General features: G+C 44.7%; 1 protein-coding gene across 2 annotated transcripts in view; it reads left to right on the plus strand.

The window, feature by feature from the left end:
* The window catches only part of LOC137642677 (serine protease ami-like), a 90,609-nt gene that overhangs the window by 70,154 nt on the left and 9,169 nt on the right, over positions 1-11,286 (plus strand). For both annotated transcript variants that reach the window (XM_068375452.1, XM_068375451.1), the window contains exons 4-6: positions 607-716; positions 1,560-1,648; positions 4,468-4,627. In XM_068375452.1, coding sequence (XP_068231553.1) covers positions 607-716; positions 1,560-1,648; positions 4,468-4,627 — 359 coding nt within the window. The remainder of the gene's footprint in view (positions 1-606; positions 717-1,559; positions 1,649-4,467; positions 4,628-11,286) is intronic.

Consider the following 11,286-nt stretch of genomic DNA (forward strand, 5'->3'; position numbering starts at 1 on the left):
CTTCATCTATGGTTGAAGTGTTTAAAATGTTACTCAATGTAATTTGATCAATCACATTGATTTCATACAAACAAAATTTTATCGTTGACAGAGGAATTGTAATGCAACGTGAATGTGTTTCCCTGATGTTAATTTACTTCTCCTTAACACATAACGACATAAAGTTTATGGTCTCTCGATGTTATAGCTTAGAAGTACTGCAAAGTGTTTCCATTCATAGTTGAAATGAGGTTTTAAATATTTACTGTTGATTAGTTAATACAGGAGAAAAATCATGTTAATTCAATAAGCATTCCTGCCGAACTAACAATCATGTAACATCTGTTCGAATAACAATCGTTGGTGATTTGTCATTCAAGAATTTCATCATTTAAGTTTCTAAGCTACAATGTTTTCCTTCAACCGACAATGGGTCATTGATTAAAAAATGTGTATATGGGTCATTTATCTAGATAACATTATCAAGCTTCTCATAAGACAGTATTTCTATTAATAAACATATTGTTTTTGTTAGTATGCAACGCGAGTTTTCGACAAAATGCATATTTTTATTTATTTTCATAATTCATATAGTATCTTTGCCGTTGTTTCTTTCCTTTTTAACAGAATGTGAACTCTGGAAGAGTGAGGCACAAGCAGCTGGTTCTAATTGTAGGACGAACATTCCACTGGCAAGAGGAGGAACAGAAGCAGACATCGGGGAGTTCCCACATATGGTGCGCTTTCCTTGTTTCTTATTTGTTAATCCATAAATAGTTCGCTGTTACGTTGCTCTCTTGTTGATTCATAAGATTTTCCTATCTCGTATAACGTCTATTCCGGTATGATCACTTGTATGCCAATCATTAGATGTTTGTCTGTTAAAATCTCTATGGCATTTTAAAATTGATTTTTTTTAATGAGTGGGAAACTGTGTTCAGGAAATGCCTCTCTACAACATGCAACAAAGATCTGATAGGGGTTATAGAAGGGCCAATACTCTAACGCACAAAACAGGGAGAAATACATTTGGTGTTTCAGTTTGCAAACCTTCACTCGCTGGGGGTTTCTTCTGCAACACCAAATGTATTTGTCCCTGTTTGTGTGTTAGAGTATTGGCGTTCCCAGAGTAGATCTTTGTTACTTGTTGTATAGAGGTATTCCAGGAATACAGTTTCCAACTTATTCAAAATAATTCTCTCCACACTAAGTATTAAAATATCAATACAAGATAGAATACGTGTTTGGACATAATATTGGATATGTTCACTTCACCGGTATTAGAAAAGTCTTATGTTCTCATCATTATAGTGAATGAGATTAATTCTGATTTTTTTTTTTACAAATCATATGTTGCAGTAAAAAGCCACTATATTAGGATTTAGTTGTTAAGACAAAATAAAATTCAATTATTCTTATAGTTGAGGAAATTAAGTTAAAATATAATTTCCTGAGATGATAGTATGTAATTAAACCCCATAATTCTCACAGTTGTCAAATTAAAGTTTGAAAAAAATCATACTAATATAAATAAAAAAAAAAAATTCACCATTTTATTAGAAGATTATTATGGACTCCAGGTATCCATCCTACGAGGATCGCCCTTGACGCACGTGTGTGGTGGAGTTCTCATCTCTAGAAGATATGTTCTCACAGCTGCTCATTGTGTGTAAGTAATTATGGCTTCCAACATGATCCTATTTCAATACCTGTTATTTTCCTAAGTGCAAGAGTGTAGGCTGTCATAAAAAACGCCTAATTTTTAAGGGTGTATTATTTAGTTTTCATTACATGTGTCAAATAAGAGCAAGAGTATTTGTTGACATAGGGCCAGTTTTATTTAAAAAACAGCAATCAAAGTTCTTTTAACTGTACATGAAAATTTATTTCCAATGTTGTGGTTTTGCAGACAATTTGTCTTGGTCTGACTGGCTATAATCGCTCCAACGGGAGCAAACACTGAGTACAGAGATGAACTTGGGCTCTTACTTCTCTAGCTCCCACAACCATTATAAACCAGCTGAATATTGGTAACCACTCATATATGTGTAATATTCCGAAACTTCAATGTCCATCTCGTAGTCATCCACCGAAGCAGGATGCCGTTGCTCCCTATATAATCGTTACACCTCCAGTTCCCTCTTTCATACTCTGCATCACTCTTGTTGTCATCTGGCCAATCCACAATTTCTCTCATGTATAGGAAATATTGTGGTACACCATCCTCCGAGCTATTGTTCAGAGAGCGGACATGTATCACCTTACTTTGACCCAATTGGATCATACATCGGGCACTGAATGGTTTCAACCATACCTCGTCTCCAACCATAATGGTTGCAGGCCCATCTGGCTTAATGCGTGGAGATTCCAACCAGGGATGCTGCAACTCGTACTGAAACACTGCCCATCGAAGCATGGATCCCCCATTCTATCCTGATCTTGGTGACATGTTATACCAGAACATTACTTCCATTGGAGTTATCTTCCTTCTCTCAACTATGGCCTGTATTGTCCTGTGGTGTCTGTCAATCATTCAGTTTCCACTTGGCTTATATGTTGCCCTCTCCAGGAACAGGCCATCCAGCACACGGGAAATTTCAGACGTCGTCTCTGACCGCAGTTCCCTCCAGATTGCCAATCTACCCGACCGACAGTAAATCAAGGAGAGATACAGGCCCGCTGGTAATGTATTACATCTATGGCCAGCCTTAACCAATTATTTTTTACATGAATCTCCCAGACTCGTGGGATCTAGAGGCTAGGTTGATGGACAGGCCTCTCACAGCTTCTGATCACTTGCAGAACAGCTTCTCTTGTAATGGTAATGACAGGTTTGATCTTTTCTGTCAGGAAGGTCTTATTTACCTCCATATGGTGCATCTGATTCATCTCCAGTAGACCTGGTACCGCATCAAACTCTCCCTTGGTGATTTAACTGCAATCGTCCTTTATCGTCAACCATGCAGCACCCTCAACAAATTTGCTGCCTATCTCCAGAACTACCCATATTGCCAACTACTAGCATCATACCACAATACCCCGTCTCCGTCTTTCACATACAGTATACCACATCCCTCTTCTGCCTGGATCGTCATTCTTGACCCTCTCCATTACCTCACTGATCATTGGCATTGACCTCCCCCCAACCCTATCCTCCAATCTCACTCCCTCTGCTCTCCTCTTTACGCCACCCAGCACTGGGGTAGTGCCCCACCAACCATCCACATATTGAGAACAACCTCCTCATGCCTTAGCTTTTGTGAACTTTTGGAACAACTCCATTCCCTCTCTCAGACATGAGTCTCCCTGCAATGTCCTTGTTCAACCTCAACCCCAGAGCTGCTTCACATTCCAAGGGCTCTGGGGGTTTTCTGATTACCCCAAAACTCTGCAGGTGATCCATGACTACTTCCGCCATCACCGTTGTTTCATTGGCTAAAATATCATCAGTGTACAAGTTGGTACCAGATGTTATTTTCCCGTTTTTTTCCAAGACTTTCTTTCTTGATTGATTGAGTGATTTGAAGTTCTCTGGCACCCTGACAAAGACCTTCTTGAGGACTACCACCATGTTATGGGGTGTTCAGCTCAGCCCGAATTCCAAAATCATTAGACAGTAAGTCTCACCCTTGCACTTCAGCATCAAATATTTTCTCAGCATTTTGAATTTGTGGAGCAGCAGATAGGCTGACTTCAGGTCAGTAATGGTGGTGGACCCCGTCATGTGTCTCCACTCCTGTCGGGTTTTAACATACACATCCGTGGCATCATCACCAATATGACACTGCACATAATTATTCAGTTCTTTGAAGTCCAGTATCATGTGCATTTTACCTTTTGTTGCCTGCATGACTGCTGCTAGTGGCAAAAAACCCTCTATCCACCTCATTTTTCCCATGGTTCCAATATATTATGTACAATACATCCATTAACTGCCCTTTCAAATTCTTCTCCCATGCCTCCTTCCTTGAATGCTCAACAGCTCACCTTGTCCATCAGCATCAGAAGCTCCCCATCATTCAGGAATTACTCAACCACCTAATGCTACCATCAAACTCAACGTGAAAGTCTGGGTCCTCAATTGTGAAAGGGAGAGACCCTCATTCATAGCTTGCTGAGCTCCGCTATCCACGCATTTGTACTTGTCATACATTGCACATACAGCCCATCCAAACCTCACTCCATCCTCACATTCAGTAAAACCCCCAATTGACCAGTTACATCCATCCCCATTACTACCTCCACTCCCAATCAAATACCTTTGGTCATTCTCTTTAAAAAGAATTCACGTTGAAATTAATAAATTATTATTATGCCGGTCCCAGTGGGACAAAAAGAAAGAAAAAAAAAATTCCTAAAACTTCATAAAAATACATTGCTTGCTTTGGTATAGGCTAACCTACATTTGGTCACAGTGAGCTTTGAATGGCAATCAAATAGCAGTTTTGATTTTTTGAGAACTTTAATATCTGTTCTTCTCTCCCGCAGGGATGACAGTAACATCTACGTCCGAATTGGGGCTCACGACCTCCGAGAGAGAGAGAACGGGATCGTTGTTGACTCTGAGGTCCAACTTATCATACCTCACCCAGAGTACAGGCGGCCAAGGCGATACAATGACATCGCGTTGCTTAGGCTACGAATTACGGTATGAAAATAATATTTAATTTGCTCATTCCGTTTTGTCCGCACATAGCGAAGGGAAAAGAATACCTGAATACTTTATCAAATCAGTGACATCAGAATTATGGGATCATGAAAAAAAAATTTTCAATATTTAACTTAGCCGGTGATTATATAAGCTGCAGCTCTGCTGCTCGACAGAAAACTCTACGTAAAAAATCCGCCAGCGATCGCTATGCAGGTAGGGGGTGTACTTCAACAGCGCCATCTGTCGTGCAGGTACTCAGTACTCATTGTAAACAAAGAACTCAATTTTCTCTCTGTCGTGCTACCGGCAAGACCTACTAATTCGCTGTTGCTAACTGGATTTGTTTTCACAACTATTTGGTGAAGTACACGTTTCTAGTTTTGAGCTTTCGCTGTGCAGGCTTTCTCTTCAATAAATCCTTGCATTCTTTTTTTGATATCGGATTATTTGTTGATGACTTTGGATAGTTTTTGAATTCCCCTTTGACCAATTCAAAATGGCTGACCTTTCTCAAGTCCCTAAATTCAGGAAGTGTAATGCTAGGGACTGTTCAAGGCGTCTTCCGAAGGCCTCTATCGATCCTCACACCGTTTGTTCCAATTGTCGGAATAAAACCTGTCAATTGGAAGATCGATGTGAGGAATGCGTTGGGCTTTCGGAATTCGATTTTATCGAATTCCAGAAATATACACGTAGGCTAGAGAGAGATAGAGTCGGGAGAAGTTCATCTCGTTCCGTTGATTTTTCCTCTCCTCATGCCCCACAACCTATTCCTTCCCCTGTAGTGGTTGCTCCTAATCCCCCTTCTGGCACTCAGGAACCTTCGATGGCAGATATGATGCGTGCCATCCAAGCTCTGGGTGAGAGAGTTGAGTCCTTGGCTAGTGACCGTAACCAGCTCATGGCGGACGTCAAGGAGCTGAAGTGTAAGAGTGCAGTGGGAAGTGATAAAGTGAGTGATAGTGTTGTGGATAGTGTTGCGCTTGAGGGTTCGTCTGTTCGTGCCTGTCGTCCTCCTAGTCCGGGACCTCTTGCAAGCTCCCAAGTCCAGGGGAGAAGCAATGTCGTACGACCAAAGGGTTCGAGAGGCTTTAATCAGCGAACAGACGTTCCCTCCGTGGTTTCGGGCGTATCTACCCAAGATCGCCCCACCCACACAGAGACGAGAGAGCCCATTTATTCCTCGTCTGCGGAAGAGGTTTCTCGTAAGAAACCATGGACCAAGGTCTCACGACCTCTTAAGCGCAAGTCGGTCCCTTCCGCGCAAGTCCAACGGGCCAGTTGTAGCCACTGGGTCAGTTCGGACTCGCTGCAGTCTTCCGATGACTGCTCACCTCCTAAGAGAGGCAAAGCGGTACCGCCTCAGGCAGTTACACCGTCTGTCGCCGCACCTGCTCCTGCAGACCCTAAGTGGTCTTTGCTGCAGACCATGCAGTACCAATTAACGTCTCTGATGCAGGACTTTCGTGCGGAGAAGGTTGCTGCTGCACCAACCTCTTGCCTACAACCAACCACGGTTGTGCGTCCTGTGGACGCTGAGGCGACCTTCTTGCGCACTCCAGCTGAGAGAGTCCCGCCACCCATGCGTTCCAGTGTACCCTGCCAGCCGCATGTTGACGTTCAGCGACGCACGGAACCTTCCGTTGACGTTCGCGAGGTACAACAACCGTCAAAGTTGTTTTGTTTTGACGCGGTGCGTCAACCTCCGCAACCCAGTGTGGTTGCCTCTGCTCGCCCACATCAGACTAGACAGTCTGGAGTAGACGCTGTGCGTCCCCGCGCTGCTATGGTTGTTGCCAGCTCACAGACTGGGCAACAGTTCCATGACGTTGTGTCCGGTTCAGTCACGCGTGCACCCGTGCGACCGGACTCAGCTGACCAGCCGATTCCTACTCCATTGCCGCTTCCTCCTCAATTCTCGGATGATGGACTCTCTGATGATGACGATGCGGCACACGTTGATGAACCACATTCAGACCTTGACGAGCCCAAGTCCACGCAACCCTCTTTGGACTTTAGAAAAGTTCTTGCTCTGTTCAAAGAGATGTTTCCGGACCAGTTTGTGTCTGTGGCTCCACGCTCTCCTCCGTCAGAGTTTGCTTTAGGTACGCAGTCATCCTCGCCTGCCTTTACGAGACTCTTCCTTGCACGCTCGTCTAAGAGAGCTTTACGAGTTTTAGGAGATTGGATGCAGTCCAAAAAGAGTCTAGGGAAAACAGCCTTTACGTTTCCCCCTGCTAAACTCTCTTCCAGATCGAGCGTCTGGTATGCCACGGGAGAAGTTCTCGGCTTGGGAGTTCCTGCCTCTGCCCAGGGCGACTTCTCAAGTCTTGTAGACTCTCCCCGCAGGCTAGCCATGAGACGCTCTAAGATATGCTGGTCACCTTCGGACCTAGACCATCTGTTGAAAGGAGTATTTAGAGCCTTCGAGGTCTTCAACTTTTTGGACTGGTGTCTGGGAGCTTTGAGCAGGAAGATCTCCCCGACTGAGAAGGAATCTTCCTTGCTCATCATGTCCTGCATGGACAAGGCCATACGTGACGGATCTAGTGAGCTTGCTGCATCGTTCGTATCCGGAGTCCTCAAGAAGCGTGAGAACCTTTGCTCTTTCCTGTCAGCTGGAGTGACACCGTGTCAAAGATCAGAACTTCTGTTTGCTCCTCTCTCTAAGTGCCTTTTTCCAGAGGACTTGATTAAGGAGATTGCTGCTTCTTTGATTCAGAAGGACACCCATGACCTGGTTGCGTCCTCTGCCCGCAAAGCCACCCCTTTGCCTACCTTGTCAAGACCAAGGATGGACACTCCAGCGTCCAGATTTATTCCGCCCTTTCGTGGCAGAGCCTCCAGCAGAGGAGGTGCTCGTGCCGAAGGGAGATGTGGGAAGAAGAAAGGAACCAAGTCCTTTAAAGGCAGAGTCTGACTGCCACCTTCTTCAGACAGCAGTGGGAGCCAGACTCAAGAACTTCTGGCAGACCTGGGAGAAGAGAGGCGCAGATGCACAATCTGTGAAGTTGCTCAGAGAGGGGTACAAGATCCCGTTTGTACGAAAACCCCCTCTAGCAACGTCTCCCATCGATCTCTCTCCCAGGTACAGAGAGGAAGACAAGAGACGAGCATTGAAACAGGAGGTGTCTCTCTTGCTAGAAAAGGGAGCGGTAGTCAAAGTCCTGGACCATCAAACCCCGGGCTTCTACAACCGTCTCTTCTTAGTGGTAAAGAAGACAGGAGGGTGGAGGCCGGTGCTAGACGTCAGTGCGCTGAATGTCTTTGTCACAAAGCAGACGTTCGCCATGGAGACCACAAAGTCCGTTCTAGCAGCGGTCAGAAAGGAAGACTGGATGGTCTCTTTAGACCTAAGGGACGCTTACTTTCACGTCCCCATCCACCCAGACTCCCAACCTTTTCTGAGATTCGTTTACGAAAAGGTTGTCTACCAGTTTCAAGCCCTGTGCTTTGGCCTAAGCACAGCTCCTCTTGTGTTTACGAGGCTGATGAGGAATATAGCCAAATTCCTTCATTTAGCGGACATCAGAGCCTCCCTCTATTTGGACGACTGGCTTCTAAGAGCTTCTTCCAGTCGTCGCTGTCTGAAGGATCTAAAGTGGACTCTAGATCTGACCAAGGAATTGGGTCTCCTGGTCAATATGGAAAAGTCTCAAGTGGTCCCATCCCAAACTATTGTGTATTTAGGGATGGAGATTCACAGTCAAGCTTTTCGGGCTTTTCCGTCGGCCCCCAGAACAAGTCAAGCCCAGTTATGCATCCAGAACATGCTGAAGAAGGAACGATGTTCAGTCAGGCAGTGGATGAGTCTGATAGGGACACTATCATCCCTGGAACAGTTCGTTTCGTTAGGAAGACTACACCTCCGTCCTCTTCAATATCACCTAGCTGTTTACTGGAAAAAGGACAAGACGCTAGAAGCGGTCTCGATCCCCATTTCCGAGAAGATGAAGTCTTGCCTGACGTGGTGGAAGGACAGTATCAGCCTCAGAGAGGGTCTGCCCCTGGCTGTTCAGACTCCCAACCACGTTCTCTTCTCGGACGCATCGGACACGGGCTGGGGCGCGACATTAGACGGTCGGGAATGCTCGGGAACTTGGAGCTCGAGTCAAAGGACAATGCATATCAACTGCAAGGAGCTACTGGCAGTTCATCTGGCCTTGAAAAGCTTCAAGTCTCTCCTTCAAGGCAAAGTGGTGGAGGTGAACTCGGACAACACCACGGCTTTGGCGTACATCTCCAAGCAAGGAGGGACCCACTCTATGACGTTGTACGAGATCGCAAGGGACCTCCTCACCTGGTCAAAAGATCTAAACATTTCTCTAGTAACGAGGTTCATCCAAGGCAACTTGAATGTCATGGCAGATTGCCTCAGTCGGAAGGGACAAATCATTCCAACAGAATGGACCCTACACAAGGATGTGTGCAAGAGACTGTGGGCCACATGGGGCCAGCCTACCATAGATCTTTTCGCAACCTCGATGACCAAGAGGCTCCCAATATATTGCTCACCAATCCCGGACCCAGCAGCAGTTCATATAGATGCCTTTCTCCTAGATTGGTCACATCTAGACCTATATGCATTCCCCCCGTTCAAGATTGTCAACAAGGTACTGCAGAAGTTCGCCTCTCACGAAGGGACAAGGTTGACGTTAGTTGCTCCCCTCTGGCCCGCAAGAGAATGGTTCACCGAGGTACTTCAATGGCTAGTGGACGTTCCCAGAACTCTTCCTCTAAGGGTGGACCTTCTACGTCAGCCACACGTAAAGAAGGTACACCAAGGCCTCCACGCTCTTCGTCTGACTGCCTTCAGACTATCGAAAGACTCTCGAGAGCTAGAGGCTTTTCGAAGGAGGCAGCCAGGGCGATTGCTAGAGCAAGGAGGACATCCACTCTTAGAGTCTACCAATCGAAGTGGGAAGTCTTCCGAAACTGGTGCAAGTCAGTATCAGTATCCTCGACCAGTACCTCTGTAACTCAAATAGCTGACTTCCTTTTATACCTGAGGAAAGAAAGATCTCTTTCAGCTCCCACTATCAAGGGTTACAGAAGCATGTTGGCATCAGTCTTCCGTCACAGAGGCTTAGATCTTTCCAACAACAAAGATCTACAGGACCTCCTTAAGTCTTTTGAGACCACGAAGGAGCGTCGTTTGGCTACACCTGGTTGGAATTTAGTCGTGGTACTAAGATTCCTCATGTCAAAAAGATTCGAGCCGCTACAATCAGCCTCCTTTAAAGATCTCACTTTAAAGACTCTTTTCCTGGTTTGCTTAGCCACAGCTAAAAGAGTCAGTGAGATTCACGCCTTCAGCAGGAACATCGGATTTTCATCTGAAACGGCTACATGTTCTTTACAACTTGGTTTTCTAGCCAAAAACGAGCTACCTTCTCGTCCTTGGCCGAAATCGTTCGATATTCCAAGCCTATCAAATATGGTTGGAAATGAACTAGAAAGAGTCTTATGCCCTGTTAGAGCTCTTAAGTTCTATTTAAGACGAACTAAACCTTTACGATGACAGTCAGAAGCTTTATGGTGTTCTGTTAAGAAACCATCTTTGCCTATGTCAAAGAATGCTTTATCCTATTTTATAAGACTGTTAATACGAGAAGCTCATTCTCATCTGAGTGAGGAAGACCAAGCTTTGCTGAAGGTAAGGACACATGAAGTTAGAGCTGTCGCAACTTCAGTGGCCTTTAAACAAAAGAGATCTCTGCGAAGTATAATGGACGCAACCTATTGGAGAAGCAAGTCAGTGTTCGCGTCTTTTTATCTTAAAGATGTCCAGTCTCTTTACGAGAACTGCTACACCCTGGGACCATTCGTAGCAGCGAGTGCAGTAGTGGGTGAGGGCTCAACCACTACATTCCCCTAATTCCATAACCTTTTTAATCTTTCTCTTGAAATGTTTTTATTGTTGTTTTTGGGTTGTCCGGAAGGCTAAGAAGCCTTTCGCATCCTGGTTGATTTGGCGGGTGGTCAAATTCTTTTCTTGAGAAGCGCCTAGATTAGAGGTTTTGATGAGGTCCTGTAGTATGGGTTGCAACCCTTCATACTTCAGATCCTAGGGGTCGCTCAGCATCCTAAGAGGATCGCGAGGCTCCGTAAGGAAGACGTACTTAAAAAGGCAGAGTAATTGTTCAAGTCGACTTCCTTACCAGGTACTTATTTATTTTATGTTTGTTATTTTGATAACTGCTAAAATGAAATAAAAAATCCTTAGCTCATAATAATGTAAACATTTATTGCTGGTCTCTACCCACCCCCCTGGGTGTGAATCAGCTTATATAATCACCGGCTAAGTTAAATATTGAAAAATGTTATTTTGATAATAAAATAAATTTTTGAATATACTTACCCGGTGATTATATATTAAAGGACCCTCCCTTCCTCCCCAATAGAGACGCAGTGGACCGAGGAGAAAATTGAGTTCTTTGTTTACAATGAGTACTGAGTACCTGCACGACAGATGGCGCTGTTGAAGTACACCCCCTACCTGCATAGCGATCGCTGGCGGATTTTTTACGTAGAGTTTTCTGTCGAGCAGCAGAGCTGCAGCTTATATAATCACCGGGTAAGTATATTCAAAAATTTATTTTATTATCAAAATAACATTTTAAACCTAAAAACTGATGGAATAACCAGGAAGAATA

The sequence above is a fragment of the Palaemon carinicauda genome, chromosome 6 (genome assembly GCF_036898095.1).
Source record: "Palaemon carinicauda isolate YSFRI2023 chromosome 6, ASM3689809v2, whole genome shotgun sequence".
Classification (NCBI taxonomy): domain Eukaryota; kingdom Metazoa; phylum Arthropoda; class Malacostraca; order Decapoda; family Palaemonidae; genus Palaemon; species Palaemon carinicauda.